The sequence below is a fragment of the Lithobates pipiens genome, unplaced genomic scaffold (genome assembly GCF_037356315.1).
Source record: "Lithobates pipiens isolate NorthernLeopardFrog02 unplaced genomic scaffold, aLitPip1_a1.2 Scaffold_19, whole genome shotgun sequence".
NCBI lineage: Eukaryota > Metazoa > Chordata > Amphibia > Anura > Ranidae > Lithobates > Lithobates pipiens.
Genome location: NW_027507764.1, coordinates 359,359,097 through 359,377,452, shown reverse-complemented (window position 1 = coordinate 359,377,452; position 18,356 = coordinate 359,359,097). Strand labels below are relative to the sequence as shown.

Genomic DNA, 18,356 nt, shown 5'->3' with positions numbered 1-18,356 from the left:
GGGCATAATCTGTATAGGGGGCAGTGCTGTGTGTGTATGGGTGGGGGGGGGGGGGGGGTGAAAGGGGCAGTGGTACCATTGACTCTTAAATGCACTGAAATACAAGGTGCAGTTACTCGCACATGGAAATAGCATGGTACAAATGCACCATGCAGTTTCCATGCGGCTGAATTTTTAAAAAGGTGCCAAGGACCCTTTTCCAGCAGAAAATGCAGGCACAGCAGTCCATCCATGTCTGCACACCTGGGCTGTGATGTAAAGAATCTGAGCCATCACACATAAATGCGACCTCTGCTGGACCTCTATGAATTTTAATTCAATACCTCTGCTCTAGTAGAAACTGCTGTATAGTGCACTGAGCTAAGCCTGCGCTTGGATAGGTTTTCTTCCTACACTTCCAAACACACGCTATTAGGTGTATGTATTCACATTTTCAAGGTTCTTGCTGACCTCTAGGGGTAGAAAGGTAGTATTGATGTTGTGCCATTTCCTAGCACAGCATTTTCCGGGAACTGTTTGCTGTGACAGCCAGCAGGGGCGCTAGAGTGCTAGTGTTCCGGTGTTGTGTGAAATTAGACATCCCCAGAAACCCTTTAGATGTGCATATTCAGATTGTTCCAGTTCCATTTTCAAGCTGCACAGTTACATCTTAATGTTATCCTCAAGGCCCATAAATACGATCTGACTTTTTGACAACAAACATGCAAATTAGCTGTTTTGAGGCAACATCCGACCGTGTGTACGCTCCATTGGACAAATTTTTTCGGTTTTCATGGGACTTTTGTTGGCTGTGCGAACGGACAAACTTTCCGGCAACAAAAGTCCAATGGAGCAAAGTCCGATCATGTGTACAGAAAACCAAAGGACATTGGTACAAAGTACAAACACGCATGCTCAGAACCAATGCAAAAGATCAGACAACAATAAAGATGTTGACCAAAGGTGGCGGTAAAGAGCAGAAAAACCACGTGATTTGGGGAAAGTTGGCTGAAAAAGTCCTGCCGCGCGTATGCAATACAAGTTCACGGCCGACACCCTCTGTACAAAAGTCCACGGAAAAGTTTGTACAAAGTCCGATGAGGCTTTAGTGTGACTTTTTGAAAAACCCATTTACTGACACCTGCTGATTTAAAGTATATGTAAAGCTAAAGGCTTGTTCACACATCTGTTGATCTGTGCTGATTTGCATAGATCTACGCTGGCTCAATACGCAAGTATTTTTATGCAGAGCAACTCACCACACCGCCTATTACCTAACGGCAGTGCGGCACGATGCACATAGACTTGAAAGAAATGTCATTAAAACTTTTTATTTATTTAGCTATAGTAGGTAAAGTTTTAAACTCTTTATTTCTGACAGATACAGATGGAAGTAAAAGGAGATGTCTTCAAAGAAATCCTTAGACAGTTGTCACCAAAACAAGTGTCCCTATTGGAAGATGGCCCTATAATTACTGTACTACTGATAATTCCAATCTGTGATTACTTCCACGGACCCCCGGTTCAATTGCCCCCCATGTTTCCTGGTTCTTGTGCTCCGCTGTTCCACCTGCAAATCTGGGACCAGAATTAAGGTGCTACCTGGTGGTAATGAGGGGGACCAGTGAATGTCCATTCACTGATCTCCCCTACCTGGTAAGATCCCAAAAGTAATGTGTTACGCTGAAGCACTTAAACTTCCCCCTAAAGTTTAGAGCCCACCCCACACTAACATAAACACACGCTTCGGGGCCCCTACATATGAAAATGTTGATTGTGCTACACATCTTGCCTATGACCATGCAAGCCAGAGGGAGAGCAATAATTCTAGAGCCATTATTCAGAGATAACTCTAAACTGATGACCTGTAAGGTATTTTAAAACGTTGCCCATGGAAATAATTTGGGTACCAAAGTTTGTTGCCATTTCACAGGTACACACAATTTTATGGCTTGACATGTTAGTTATCTATTTACTCAGCGCAACCTCATCTTTTACATTTTGTTTTTAAAAATGGGTAATATATTGTGTTTGTGTTCTCTAAAATTCACCTTAGCTTGTTTTTTTCCTATTTTTGCACTTGATAAACTGTCAATATAGGGTGTCATGGCCTGCCCACTGAGGTGGTGCCACCACAGCGCTCTTTATTCGCCCTGTACTGGTGCAGCATTGATGTCATTGCATCAAGGTTTAGCCTGTCAAGCCCATAGAAGAAGAGAAGATTGAGGACCAATAGGGGCCACAAGAAAGGTGACCATTTTTGGGGGGTGTATAGTTGGGCTTCTAAAATGCATACCTCCCAACTTTTTGAGATGGGAATGAGGGACACCTATCGGCAAAATCATACAGGCATAGGACACACCCCTTGCTACGCCCCCTTAAAGGAGGAAAAAAACAACATTGGTTAAACCCACAAGTGCTTTTTTACCACTACTATTCCTTTATATTGGCTTAAATTAACAAATGCAGCAATTTAGAAATCAGATGAAAGGTTTAGTGCTGGAAAAACTTTTTGATAGATAAATATAAGTATATAATTTATATACATCTATATAGATCAGACCGAAATGAGGGACAGATGAGGAGGAGAGAGGGACATTGTTCCAAATCAGGGACAGTCTCTCCAAATCAGGGACATATTTAACATGATATTTATCAACTCTGTCACAGCTACTCATAAAGCCAGCAAATTCGAGACTGACTTTATGTCTACCGATTCCTGTGCTGCCCCATGGGGGAAAGGTTTTAGGGAGCTGTGGGAAATTCCGACATCAGGCTTGCATATCTCACAAATGTCCTTCATTTGGAGGGATGATCCCTCTTTTGCATTCTACTCCCTTGGTACCTCTTTCTTCTGCAGATATTTCTCCTTCTAGTCTGATATAAAGACATCTATAGAAAAAAAATGCATTAATTACAAAAAGTGTTGTACTACACTCAACTGTTCATGCAGCCTATTATTCAATTATTTTCAATATTATAAAAAATCTGTATAAAAGCAGGAAGCAGTAGCAGAAAAAGAAATTGAGGTTTAAAACAACTAAGCTGCCTAAAAAAATAAAATTCAAATAAAAGATCCCTGCAAAAGAAGACTCTTCAAACCTACCTCTTTGGCTCTTATGCCGTGTACACACGACCGGACCTTTCGGCAGCAAAGGTCCGACGGAACGAATCCGTTGGACAATTTGATCATGTGTGGGCTCCATCGGACCTTTGCTGTCCAAAAATCTGACGGACTTTAGAAATAGAACGTTTCAAATTTTTCCACTGGAACTCCGCCGGACCCAGTTCCTATGGAGAAATCCGCTCGTCTGTATGCTAGTCCGATGGACGAAAACCGATGCTAGCACAGCTATTGGCTACTGGCTATGAACTTCCTTATTCTAGTCCGATCGTACGTCACGGTTGAATCCGTCGGACTTTGGTGTGATTGTGTGTGGCCAAGTCCGTTCACCCAGAAAGTCTGTCGGAACGCAGCCCAAAGTCCGTTGGGAAGACCGTCGGACCTAGTCTGCCGGAAAGTCCGGTCGTGAGTACGCAGCATTAGCTCTATTGAAAAACGTTGGCCTTCAGCAGCACCTTAAAACCCGATACACTTCCAGATGTGTCAAATGACTAGTTCCCCACTTTTTATGCCGATGACTATGTCACTACCGAGTCTATGAATGACATGGGTGTCTGAACCAAATGTAGTGGGGTACACAGGCATTACACAATCCTGGAAGTGTGAGAAAATGAAAGTTCTGCTGAAGTTGTAGCTCCTAGGCCAGTGATGACGAACCTTGGCACCCCAGATGTTTTGAAACTACATTTCCCATGATGCTCCTGCACTCTGCAGTGTAGTTGAGCATCATGGGAAATGTAGTTCCAAAACATCTGGGGTGCCAAGGTTCGCCATCACTGTCCTAGGCCCTGTTCACACTAGCATTAAAAACAGGCATTTAGGGCGTGTTTTTGTCTCTCCCAGAACAACTAGCAAAGCAGCCTACAATAGATAATATGGACAGCAGACTGAGCTGTTCACATTTGAAAAAAACTTGTAGTGTTTGCATTGCTTCACCTCTCTGTGCAACAAGCTTTGTCAACTCCTTCCATTCAAGTCTATGGTAAAATGCATTAAACGTGCCTGTACTGTTTTAGTGCGTTTGACAAACTTCTTGTCAAATGCATTGAAAAAAACACTTCTCTCTTAATAAGAAAAAAATCACTTGGAGGGCGTTTGGGGTAAACGTGTCAAAAAACATGCATTAACGCTATAGGCACATTGATTCTCGTTACATAGTTAGTAAGGTTTTAAGGTTAATAAAGACACCAGTCCATTCAGTTCAACCTGAGTGAGTGTCTACAATTGTCCCTATCCCTGTACATCCCTCACTCACATCAGTCCCTACCCTCAAGGAGCCCACAATCCAAGGTCCCCATTCATATACTAGGGCCAATTTTGGAAAGAACCCAATGAACCTACCTGCATGTCTTTGGAGTGTGGGAGGAAACTGGAGTGCCCGGAGGAAACCCATGCAGACTCAGGGAGAACATGCAAACTCCAAGCAGGTAGTGTCGTGTTTGGGATTTGAACCAATGACCCTTCTTACTGCTAGGTAAGAGTGCTAACCACTACACCACTACTGTAAACTTTAAAGCGTTAGGCTTGATTCACACTTATGTAGTTTTAGTGCTTTTTGCATTTTGCAGATTTGCACTACAGAACGTGTTCCATAAGAAACCATGTTAAATGGACTGTAGTGTAAATCTGCAAAATGCAAAAAGCATTAAAACTGCATAGGTGTGAATCCAGCCTTAAAGTGGAAGTAAAGACTGCATATAAATGTGTCTAAGGCTGGATTCACACCTATGCAGTTTTAGTGCTTTTTGCATTTTGCAGATTTGCAATACAGTCCATTTAACATGGTTTCCTATGGAACACGTTCTGTAGTGCAAATCTGAAAAAAAGCACTAAAACTGCATAGGTGTGAATCCAGCTTAAACCCACATCTTCTCCCCCTCCTCCTTCCTATATTATATACTGCTAGTTAAAAAGATCTGTGTTAATACCCTTTAATTAATCCTGTTTGGCCCGGTCAAATGATACAGAAGCTCAGGCTCCTGTCATGGAGTGATAGTCGCAGGGGAGAGAAGGGACTGAAAATAACAGATGAACACGTTTGAAATAAGGTATTTAAACAGATATTTTTTACCCTCATTACACAGCATAGGTAGGAAGGGGGGGGGGGGGGAACAGTGGTTTTCAATATACTGGAGTGGCGAGGGCTCGCTGCAAACAGGAGGGGAACTATAAAAAGCTTTCTTTTTTGAGGAACTTTTACAGAAAGTGACGGGGTCATTTTTTGTGTATTGTTTTTTTGTCACTCAGTCTTTAAAGCTAAGTTTGAGTTTCTCTTTCTTATTGGGGATATTGACTGAGAGGTTTGTTTTGCGGTTGGGTATTCTGCCTCTAGTAGTGGTTTCTTTTGCTCCTTCCTCTTCTTTGCCCCACATCTTCACCTCTATTGCCCAATCCTGCCCTCCCTGCAGCACCCCATCCCTACTCAGCACAGCAAGGCTGCAAGGATGTCATTCCTTCAAGCCAACTCATATCCTTGAAGGATTCCATCTCTCCTAAGAGCTCTGCAAACCCTTCCATCCAGATCATGTCTCCTAAGGCTGGTACCATCCCATCATTTCGTTATTCCTGCCACTTCCTCCCACATCCCTCCCGGTAGCCCAACAACCTCTAGCAGCTCACCTGAAGAATCTCTGAAAGCTCTCATCCTCCCTCCCCTTCCTGCAGCTCCTCTACCACAAATACACAAACACAACTTCGCTCCCCAACCACCTCAATAACTTGTTGGCTCAGATCTCTGCGTCTTACTGCCCCCGTACCCTCGCACCCTAATTCAAGTTAGGTCCGTAGGCACACACTGATTGCCCAAGATGACATCAGTACTGATTCCGGTTCTTGACCCCTTGCTCTCTGCAATCAATTCCCCCTTCCATCTCCCACGAGGAGTGACTTTTAAAGGCAGAATGTTTTTTTATCTTAATGCATTCTATGCATTAAGATAAAAAGCCTTTTGTATGCAGCAGCCTCCTCAGCCCCCCTAATACTTACCTGAGGTGCCTCTAGATCCAGTGATGTTGCAAAAGTGTCTCGGCTGCCCGGGACTCCCCTCCTCATTGGTTGAGACAGCAGCGTGGCGCCACTAGCCCCCACCACTGTCAATCAAAGTCAGACAGAGCTGTCATACCCTCCGCACTCCTCTCCTACACATACTGCCCACTGTCATACCCTCTGCACTCCTCTTCTATACATACTGCCCACTGTCATACCCTCCGCAATCCTCTCCTATACATACTGCCCACTGTCATACCCTCCGCTCTCCTCTCCAACACTGCTGTTTTGTACATGCATACTTACCAACATATTTCTCCCATTCCTCACTGCCACCTCTGCCAATGGCTCACTTGGTGATACAAACGGGTACAAATCCCCCAGTTAATACCCTGGTTTTTTGAGTATTTATACTGTGATCCCAGGACACAACCTAGAGGGACATTTGGTATGTATACACACACTGTCACACTCTAGTCTCTTGCACATAAATCTTCTTTGTAATATCCCCATCCTTTCCTGTTGTGAAAGGGCTCGAATTGTACTATCTATCCAGTAAAGGCCTTGTACCTATCACATAAGCTCAGATCCCATCTGAAGGGATGCGGGGATGCCTCCTCCTGGCGGGCCTGGCCTCGCCTCTCAGCTCGTGACTGTGATGCTATGAGGAAGGAGGACATGGTGCAGAGTACACATTGAGATACACAGAGAGAGGAGAGGAGAGCTCAGGATGTTTGAGAACCTTCGGGAGCGGCTGCTCACTGTCCAGCAAGACTTCACTAGCGGGTAAAGCCATGTCCTCTATTCAGCACTGTACTCTCCTCTGCATGGCAGGACTCCATGTGTTTATATCTGGTCACCTGCATGCTTGCTCAGCCAATGGATTGTCAGGGTGGCTTTCCTCAGTCAGACATTCTGGTGTATGTGTGGGGGGCTGTGTGGTGGAAACCAGGAGCTTGCTGGCTTTTCTCAATGGGAAGTTTTCCATGTTGCTGCACCTTTATAGTAAACTTTGCAGTACAGCCAAGGAGCCCTGCTAGTTTACACATCATTGAGCCATGTAAAGGAATGCAACTTAATAACATATCTGTAAAGCAAGCTATGGCTTCCACAAAGCCTGCCCGAAAAGTCAGTAATGGGAGCCATTCTGTACGTGAGGAGTCGAGGACATCACCTCCATCGTCACACAATTCAGCATGGAATTGTTGTATTGCTCAACCCCAAACTGCACATGCATAGCACGCTCTCCCTCAAATCTGGACATGCGCCGTGCGCTCTGCCTCGTCCACAAATCTGCACGCGCGCCGTGCGCTCTGCCTCGTCCACAAATCTGCACGCGCGCCGTGCGCTCTCCCTCGTCCACAAATCTACACGCGCGCCGTGCGCTCTCCCTCGTCCACAAATCTACACGCGCGCCGTGCGCTCTCCCTCGTCCACAAATCTACACGCGCGCCGTGCGCTCTCCCTCGTCCACAAATCTACACGCGCGCCCTCCCTCGTCCACAAATCTACACGCGCGCCCTCCCTCGTCCACAAATCTACACGCGCGCCCTCCCTCGTCCACAAATCTACACGCGCGCCCTCCCTCGTCCACAAATCTACACGCGCGCCCTCCCTCGTCCACAAATCTACACGCGCGCCCTCCCTCGTCCACAAATCTACACGCGCGCCCTCCCTCGTCCACAAATCTACACGCGCGCCCTCCCTCGTCCACAAATCTACACGCGCGCCCTCCCTCGTCCACAAATCTACACGCGCGCCCTACCTCGTCCACAAATCTACACGCGCGCCCTCCCTCGTCCACAAATCTACACGCGCGCCCTCCCTCGTCCACAAATCTTTTCCCTGCAAATCTATACATGCACTGTCTCTCATCTATAAACCTACACATGCACAGTGTGCTCTCCCTTTCCACAAATCTACGTATGCACAATGTGCTGTCCCTCATCTACCAATCTATACGTTCAGTTTCCCTCATCCAGAAATCCGCACATGTGCACTTCCCTTGTCCACAATTCTATCCATATGCAGTGAGCTTTCCTTCTTCTACATATGTGCATTGTGTTCTCGCTTATTGATAAATCTACACATGCACAGTACACTCTCACTAACCTACAAATCTACACGTGGATAATGCGCTCTCTCTCGTCCACAAATCTACACATGTGCAAGCCCCCCTCATGCTCAGATCTACACATGTGCAAGCCCCCCCTCATGCTCAGATCTACACATGTGCAAGCCCCCCCTCATGCTCAGATCTACACATGTGCAAGCCCCCCCTCATGCGCAGATCTACACATGTGCAAGCCCCCCCTCATGCGCAGATCTACACATGTGCAAGCCCCCCCTCAGGCGCAGATCTACACATGTGCAAGCCCCCCCTCATGCGCAGATCTACACATGTGCAAGCCCCCCCTCATGCGCAGATCTACACATGTGCAAGCCCCCCCCTCATGCGCAGATCTACACATGTGCAAGCCCCCCCTCATGCGCAGATCTACACATGTGCAAGCCCCCCCTCATGCGCAGATCTACACATGTGCAAGCCCCCCCTCATGCGCAGATCTACACATGTGCAAGCCCCCCCTCATGCGCAGATCTACACATGTGCAAGCCCCCCCTCATGCGCAGATCTACACATGTGCAAGCCCCCCTCATGCGCAGATCTACACATGTGCAAGCCCCCCCTCATGCGCAGATCTACACATGTGCAAGCCCCCCCTCATGCGCAGATCAACACGTGTGCAGCCCTCCACATGCACAGACCTACACATGCATAGTGCACTCTCCCCTGTCCATAAATCTACCCATGTACTGCGCGATTTCGTTCTACCACAAATTGACACGTTCGCATTGGGCTCTCTTGTGCGCAAATCTGCACATACACAGTGCGTTTTCCCTTATCCACACATGCTCCATGCACTTTCCCTTCCTTTGGGGAGCACGCTGCACATGTGCAGATTTGTGGAAGAGCCATACAGCAATTCCACACTTGTTCCTGTGATGATGGTGGCACACTCAGTGCCATCTGTCCTAGCTGATACGCAGGATGGTGCCAATCATTCTGAATGCTACTTTTTTGGCCAGACTTTGTGGAAGCCGTGGTTGGCCTACAAGTATGCCATTAAAAGGAAGCTTAATTTCCCTACCGTGATTTGAAAACTACTAGGGCCCATTGACTGCATTGCAACCAACCTTTTTAAAGCTGACGTGGGATTGTTGCACATCCACTTTGTAGAATTTGGTAAAAGTGTGAACGGACGATCAAATCGTCGCCTTACACCCTTGAGTGACTGATGCTTGATGTTGGAAAGCCCAAGAGGTTCCAATTGCCCTGGTGGAATGAGCCGTGACAGTAAAGGGGGGCACCTGCCTCTTCAAGGCCTAGGCCTGTACCACAATCTGTTTGATGCACCTTGAAATGGTGGCCGACGAGACCGCCATATCTTTTTATTTATTTTTGACCAGCTACCGAAACAGAGTCTGACTTCCGAAAGGGAGCCGTGGCAGACAAATACACCCTTAGAGCCCGGACCACGTCCAGGGAATGAATGGCCACCTCCTTAGGATGTGTCGGTTTAGGACACAGAGATGGTAACACAATGTCTTCATTGATGTGGAACGCCAAAATCACCTTTGGCAGAAAAGGAGGTTGAGGACGCAACACCACCTTATCCTTATAGATAACCAGATAGGGTGACTTGCAGGACAAGGCCGCCAGTTCCGAAACCCTCCTGGCCGAAGTAATGGCCACTAGGAAAACCACTTTCTGAGAAAGAGAGTCAACAAGGGAATTTTCCTGATGTTCTCAAATGGCGGTTTCTGAAGCGCTGATAGCACCAGGTTCAGATCCCACGGGGGTAAAGGTGGACGCACCGGAGGAACTACATGCCGGACCCCTTGAATAAAAGTGCTCACTAGAGAATGAGATGCCAGGGGTCATTAGAAAAAAACAGCCAAGGCTGATATTTGTCCCTTAATGATGCTCTAAGCCAATTTCTGGTCTACTCCTGGCTGTAAAAACAGCAGGATCCTGAAAACGGAATAGGGTGGCATCCGCGCATCTTTCTCCTCACACATGGAGATGTAGGACTTCCAGGTAAAATGGTATATCTTCCGAGAAGAAGATTTCTGTGCTCTCAACATAGTTGAAATCACAGAGTCTGACAGGCCTAAAGACATCAGTAGTTCGGTCATATGTGTACCCTGGAGTGTTGCGCTCACCGGCCGCCCCTGGAGCCTGAGGGGCATGTCGTGGCTGACCCAGCGCATAGCTAGGTTCTGCACACGCTCGATGGCCAGGCTGGGGAGACTACAGGGATCTAGATTATCCAGCCTGTCACTCAGCCGGCTGTTGATAGCAGATCACAGGATCTAAAAACCTTGCACAAAAGGCAAATTTCAGCAAAAAATTCCCAGGACCGATGGTCCCGCAGGGTTCCTAGGTCCATCTCCTTCACTAGGCAGAAAAAAACTGAGCTGCAGGAAGCAGACTGAGGGGTTATTATTGGAGGGACCACCCCCTGGGCGGAACTGTAAAGTTCTGTTTTTTCACTTGTATAACATGTTCTGCCTAGTCCTCTCCGGAAGGTGGCGTAACAACCCTATGGTCAAGATTAATGGAGCTGTGTCAATCAGTGAACGAAAGAGAAAAGTAAACTAGTTCTGCAAGTGCAGCTCAGTGCACATTCTAAGGGTCCTTTCACGCTCGGTTCACACTGATGTGATGCAGGAACCAGCATGATTACAGCGATGGTTCCCGCATCGCTCCTCTCCTGCAGGCATTTCACACTGCCTTGTGCGAACCGCTGCGGATGTCATTAACAAAGTTAATGACACCCCCAGTTTAGTACTGCGATCTGTGAACTCGCACAGGAATCAGATCTCATAGGTGAGAATACTCATGCGATCCAATTCTAGTGCGGGGAAAAACAAGTCCCTGCACTATTTTGTGTGCGAATCCAATGCGAGTTCAGCCATATAATTGTATGGCTGAACTCTCATTGCTCAAAGATCGCAGTGCTAATGTGAATCACATGCGATCTCTGAGAACTCGCTAGTGTGAATCCAGGCTCACATGGGCATCTTCCATGTTGGGGGGAATGAGAGGCATCTGGTGCTTTGGGGAGGGGTGGTGTGAGATAGAAGCTCAGTTGGGAACCTCATTAGTGAGCAAGAGTGCAAACCCTAGAAATATTGTCTTTAGAATTCCCAAGAAAACAATGTTCTTCTTGGTGTTTGAGGGAAGCCATGAAATCTGTCTATATGATCTGAAGATGTGTAGCGGGGATCCTTCTGCATCACCACTTCTGTAACAAATCGGGAGTAGTGTGTGAGTAGACTTTATAGGGAAATGTGAGGGTTCTGTAACATCCTATTATTCAATGATTCCTCTGGTGGGAGAAATATAGTATAACATGTCTTTGTTCAGATGATAGGAGATATGGAAATCTCTTTCCCATTTGGGGATCAATGGGAGCGTGAAAGTCTTGTGGAATTAAAAAAAAGGTTGATAGGAAAGAGATCTAGCATGTTGTAGAGCAATTGCGGTTAATTTGCTAAAGGCAAATAGACTGCACTTGAAATTGCAAAATGATACCTAATCACATATAGGGAAAAAAAAAAAGCACTTTTTTTTTTCTAGCACGTGATTGGATATTAGAAGTGAGAAAAGCCTTTCCTCATTTACTAAGCCATGGAACTGTATTTGTAAAGTTCACAGTCTGTTTGCCTTTAGTAAATCAAACCCATCCGCATATTCTTTCATACCAAATCTGGCTGACCATGAGGTAAGCACATCAATTGCTTGCGCTGTGTTTCTAGTTTTTGGTATAAGAGGAAGTGACAAGTCCTGGAATTTTTTTAATTAGTAGTGTAATGGTCAGTGATTGCATCAGTGCATTGAGAACAAAGACCTCAGTTTATTAAATCTCATGTCAGCTGCAAGTAATATATATATGCCCTCTCTTCAGTCTGGTAAATGGGAAACCAAAGTCTATCCAATGTTTCTTTCAGTGTCAGTTTTGGAAACGACATTGTTTATGTATGGCTGTATCTAGGGGAGTGCTAACTCCAAAGCTTATCGCCCTATTCTCCACCTTTGGAAGCTGTGCCCACAGGAAGGATGATTGGGGCGACCCGGGCATTTACAGAATCGTTCCCCTGTATGGCTCTCTCTCTGCAGCAGCTGAAAGCCAACGGAGGAAGAGGAGGAGAAGCCCGCTTTCAGCTGCTGCAGGAAGAAAGTCATACAGGGCATAGGTTCTGTAATTGCCCCCCCACTGCCCGATCATCCTCTCTGACCGCCATCCTCTTCCCCCTGTCACCCCCCCCCCCCCACTGCAGCGCTTCCAGATTTCCTCCTCTCCACTCCCCCTCCGCTGCTGTGGGGGGACATGTCATTTACCAGCCCCCTTCCTTTTCATGAACACAGTAAATGATCGGTTCAGATCACTAACTGTGCCCATTCATAACTGAAGCATAGTAAACTGTTTACTATGGTTCCGTTTGTGTTAATGAACAGGAAGCCTGAACTTGGGGAATCTCTGTCTATGTCTCTGTCTCAAAAGTGAGACATCAAGGCTCTGTTTAGACCCCTGATATTTCACCAAAGCATCCCCCAACAGAGATGTGAAAAAAAAATTGTTTAAAAAGTGTAAAAAATTATTTAACAAGATTGTAAATATTCGGTGAGTAGCTCCAAATAGACTTTCTGTTGTGTAACGTGACCTGAAACGCCTTCAGTGCTCCTGGTAGCTGGACACCAAGTGACTTTAGCCTAAAACGAGAGAGAGTTTGAGCAGCAGTATTTTTATTTTTATTTTGTTATAGAAAAAACTGTGATTAGTAATGTTGGCATTACTGCTACTGGTTCACCTAAATTGTAATTTCCTATGATCTATCTATTATTTTCTCTCTGCATTACAGATTGAAGAGCTTGGGCGACAAGTCTAAAGATGCAAAGATTAAAAAGCAGAGCAGGTATAAGGCATATTTTGTGTTTGGCTTTGTAAAGTGTCAGTTGCATGATGCATCCTGCTAAAACATGTTTGTCTGAACTTGCTATCCTAGTTTCTGATTATGCATACGTAATATTGTTTGTTCCTATTTTACACATAGGCAAGCCGAACAAGTATCCAAGTTTCCAGCGGGCGTGGAACTCCTTAGCAGGTAACTTCCTACAGCGTATTTCAGTTGTGCCTGAATGCACACTAGATCTCTTGTTTGCAAAATGGTTCAGCTGTCCTCTTTCCCACAATGAGGTATTCATATAGAATAATTGTCTCCAAACTGTGACCCAAGGGCCAGATGTGGTCCTTTGCTAGCCCTTGAGGCACTATTCATCCCACTGATATGAGACACTATTCTGCCCAATGGCACCAACAGTGAGGCATAATTCCTGCCGCTGACATCAATAATAGGGAATTATTCCTACCACTAATACCAAAGATGGGACACTGTTTACTCCCTATGATGCCAGTAAAAAATTCCTGTTCCTGCTGGCCACAGTCCGGCCCCCCTGAAATCTGAAGGTCAGTAAACTGGCCCTTTTGTTTAGAAGGTTTGGAGACCCCCGTTCTAAAAGATTTGTGGCTGGGGACAAGCAGCAGAACCCACTGCCCAAGTAACAGATCACATGGCACCCATCTAATGTAATGCAATAATGGAGAATAGACACTCTACTTTTGACTTCAGGTGACCCGGCAGTTTTTTCATTTTTTTTTTTTTTTTTTTTTTTTTATAATTTCTCGCATTTAGAGTTTGTAAAAGACCCCCTCAAACCATGCATTTTCCAAAAGCACAGGTCCGGTACAAAAGAAAGATGATACTGATTTTGTAGGACCTGTGATAGTTGTGCAATTGTTTATCAAATCAATATTTTCAATAAAAAAATTACACTAAAATCATCATTGGTACACAAACCCAACATACAATGCCTTTCAAAAGTATTCACCCCCTTGGCATTTTTCTTGTTTTGTTGCCTCACAACCTGGAATTAACATGGATTGTTTGATTTGCATAATATAATTTACAGAACATCCCCAAAACTTTGAAGATGTGTTTGTTTTTTATTTTTTTATTTTTTTTTATTTTTTTTATTGTGAACCAAACAACAAATAAGACAAAATAACAGAAAAAGTCAATATGCAAAACTATTCACCCCCCTAAAGTCAATAGAGCCATCTTTTGCTGCTATCACAGCTCCAAATCGCTTTGGATAAATCTGTATAAGCTTGCCACCTCTTGCCACTAGGATTTTTGCCCATCCCTCCTTGCAAAACTGCTCCAGCTCCTTCAAGTTGGATAGCAATCTTTAAGTCTGACCACCGATTTTCTATTGGATTGAGGTCTGGGCTTTGACTAGGCCATTCCAATAGATTTACATGTTTCCCTTAAACCACTCAAGTGTTGCTTAGCAGTGTGTTTGGTGCCATTGTCCTGCTGGAAGGTTAACCTCTGTCCTAGCCTCAAATCACACACAGTGTGGTACAGGTTTTGCTCAAGAATATCCCTGTACAGGGGTGGACTGACATCTCGTGGGGCCCCCCAACCAGTGGCATAGCATGGGTTGTCAGCACCCAGGGCAAGGCAAGTAATTTGAGCCCCCTAACCTGAGGAATTTTAGCACTCCTCAAGGCCCTTTCCCTTCCTCCATTAGTACTGACCACTGCACTGACCTACCTGATTCCTACACTAACCACTATTTTACACTCTACACTGTCCACTACACTACACACTAAACTGCCCACTACGTACTACATACTACACACTAAACTGCCCACTACATACTAAACTGCCCACTACACTACGCACTAAACTGACTTACTGGCTGCTCCCCCTCCCCAGACCATGTTTACTCCCCCCAGGCCAGCAACGTGACTCACAAGGGAGTCACTCACCTGCTTTTCTTCCATCTGCTCTGCCTCTGCGGTCTGTCACACTGCCAGAGTGCCTGCCACAACAGGGAAATGATCTGGGATCCGGTACGGACTCTGGAGGAGAGGAGGAGGGGGAAAGACAGCAGCAGCTCACAGCTAAGCGGAGTCCAGCCCCACTCACCAGAGATCGAGGACAGGCCAGCCCCGCCGCGGCACCTGACCCCATACACCCAATCACAGGGCGCCAGGGGCCATCCTGTGACAGAGCATGGCAGCCAAAGAGCAGAGACATAGGAAATCATAATTAAGAGGACGGAGCTGCGGGGAAACACACTGGCACGGGATTTCGCCCCCCCCCCCCCCCAAAATGTTGCGCCCGGTGCCATGGCCCCCCTCGCACCCCCCACGCTATGCCACTGCCCCCAGCAAGCTGCTTGCTGTGGGGGCACTCGACAGGAGGGAGGAGCCAGGAGGAGCGAAGAGGGACCCGAGAAGAGGAAGATCCAGGCTGCCCTGTGCAAAAGCAACTGCACAGAGGTAAGTATAACATGCTTATTATTTTAAAAAAATAAAGAGGCCTTTACAATCCGTTTAATTAAAACCAGCAACTGTTGAGACAACACCTTGGTCAGGTCTGTGTAATGAAAATTGGGTCAGGAGTAAATAATGAACAAAACATATAGTACAGCAGTCAGGATGAAGGCCACACTCACATCAGAGTCCTCCCTTACACCAAAGTCCCAACATTCTGCCTATAATCACAGTCTGTAGAGTCAGTCCCCCCTTACATCAGAATCTTACCCTACGGCAGAGCCCCCAGAGTGGCACCTTCTATCAGTGTTCCCTTACACACACCTTTGCACCTTAGTGCTTGGTGTGGTAGGCAGCTGGTGGGGAAAGGCTTTAAAAAAATCCACTTGTTGCAGGCTCTGAACTGCGCAAGTGAGTTGTGGATGTGTGCCATGATATCACTGCACAGGTGTGCACTCATACCTGCCCTGCTGCTTGATCCGAGGCCGAGCTCAGCAGTGCACCAATCAGCTGCCTCTGAATGGCAACAATTTGTTTTTTTTCGCAGGCATGGGGTTGTTAGATCGACTTCTGTTGAGCATACAGTATACAGATGCACACACAGTATACATACACAGTATATGCACAGACACACAGTATATAATACAGTGTGCGTATATGTGTGTGTGTGTGTGTATATATGTATGTATATGTGTGTGTGTGTATATATATATATATATATATATATATATATATATATATATATATATATATATATATATATATATATATATATATATTAATTATACTTATAGTGCCTCAGTAGCTCACAGACACATTCAGTGGTAATACAGGAGAGGAAGATGATGTGTCTGTGTATTGGTGGACAGTTAGTAGGGAGGTGTAGCAGAGATTGGGGGGAGAACTTCAGAACATCCTTCTTCCAGGAGCAGTGCACTTCTCCTCACACAGAACAACAATCTAACAGCCTCAGAGACAGGAGCTCCGCTAGAGGAAACACAACCTCCCCCGTCCTGCTCACCAGAGAAAGCACTGATAAAACACATTTAACAGCCAAGTTAGCCACCTTACCTTGTATCCGCCTGCAGCCTGTTCCACACTGCAGGCTGTGTCCCGCCTCCATCTCCTCTCCTTCAGATGTCGGCGTCTCCTGCTCTACAGTCAAAAAAGCCATGCGGGGGAAGGGGCGTGTACACTGTGTTCCCATTGGCTGAGGTGGTAGTGGAGGGGCGGAGCAGCTATAGCCTCCAGAATTTTACATCAAAATGATATCAGCGTCAGACATTTCAGGGACAGACGTAAAAACAAAACCAAAAAAAACCAGATTTTTACAATCTGTCCCTGGTTTTACTGAGGCTGGCAACCCCGATGGGGCCTGCTAGTGGCCGTGCCCTCGGACAGTGCCTGAATGGTCCGTCTGCCCCGTCCCTGTATTTAGCACCATCCATCTTTTCCTCAACTCTGACCAGTTTTCCAGTCCCGACTGCTGAAAAATATCCCCACTGAATGATGCTGCCACAACCATGTTTCACTGTGGGGATGGTGTTGTTTGGGTGATGTGTTGGGTTTGCACTAGACATCGCGTTTTCTTTGATGGCCAAAAAGTTCAAGTTTAGTTTCCTCAGATCAGAGCACCTTCCTCCATACATTTTGGGAGTCTCCCACATGCCTTTTCGCAAACTCAAAATGTGCCATTTTTTTTTTTTGCTGAAAGTAATGGCTTTCTTCTGGCCACTCTGCCAGAAGAAAGCCATTCTAAAGCCCAACTCTGTGGATCGTACAGCTTATTGTCATCCTATGTACAGATACTCCAGTCTCTGCTGTGGAACTCTGCAGCTCCTCCAGGGTTACCTTGGGTCTCTGTGCTGCCTTTCTGATTAATGCCCTCCTTGCCTGGTCCATGACTTTTGGTGTGCGGCCGTCTCTTGGCAGGTTTGCTGTTGTGCCATGTTTTTTCCATTTGGTTATGATGGAGTTGATGGTGCTCCCAGGAATCATCAAGGATTTAGATATTTTTTTATAACCTAACCCTGACCTATACATCTCAACAACATTGTCAGTTACTTGTTTGGAGAGTTCCTTGGTCTTCATGGCAGAGTTTGGTTAGTGGTGCCTCTTGCTTAGTGTATATGAAATTACAGATCATGTGACACTAAGATTGCACACAGGTGGACATCATTTCACTAATTATGTGACTTGAAGGTAAGTGGTTGCACCAGACCTTTTAAAGTGGTTGTAAACCCTTACAACACACTTTGACCTACAGGTAAGCCTAGATTAAGGCTTACCTGTAGATCCAAAAAATATCTCCTAAACCTACACGGTTTAGGAGATATATTTGTTGAAAGACAGGCACTGCTGTCAACGGCGCATGCGCCGTAGACAGCGGTGCCCTGAGTGCGGCATCGTCAACGACAAAGATGCCGCGCGTGCCGGCTCCCGTGCGCATGCGCGGGAGTGACGTCATCGCAGCTTTGCCGAATGACAGCGGAGGAGCAGCGAGACCCACCGAGAAGATGGATGCGCCGGACTACAGGGGACAGCGGTGACATCGCTGGCTCCTGTGTCAGGTAAGTGACACATAATGGACTACTATGCGATGCATAGTAGTCCATTATGCTTTGCCTTTGCAGGGAATGAAAGAGGAAGTAAACTCATCAGGGTTTACTTCCTCTTTAAAGCACATGCCAATTATCATTTTTTTATTTCTGAAAAATTGTTTTATGTATATAATTTTTCTAATTCACCAATTTAGACTATTGTGTTCTAATCCATCACATATACCGTAATTCAGATAAAAAAACATTGAACTAAAGGCTGTAATGTAACAAAATATGTAAAAAGCCAAGGGGGGTGAA

General features: G+C 45.9%; 1 protein-coding gene across 3 annotated transcripts in view; it reads left to right on the top strand.

Annotated features, from left to right (window-relative positions):
- The first annotated feature begins 6,710 nt into the window (after positions 1 to 6,710).
- The window catches only part of DTNBP1 (dystrobrevin binding protein 1), a 229,747-nt gene continuing 218,101 nt past the window's right edge, over positions 6,711 to 18,356 (top strand). For 2 of the 3 annotated variants that reach the window (XM_077492227.1, XM_077492228.1), the window contains exons 1-3: positions 6,711 to 6,874; positions 13,016 to 13,069; positions 13,208 to 13,258. In XM_077492227.1, coding sequence (XP_077348353.1) covers positions 6,819 to 6,874; positions 13,016 to 13,069; positions 13,208 to 13,258 — 161 coding nt within the window. In that variant the 5' untranslated portion in view covers positions 6,711 to 6,818. The remainder of the gene's footprint in view (positions 6,875 to 13,015; positions 13,070 to 13,207; positions 13,259 to 18,356) is intronic. The other variant, XM_077492226.1, reaches the window with a different exon arrangement.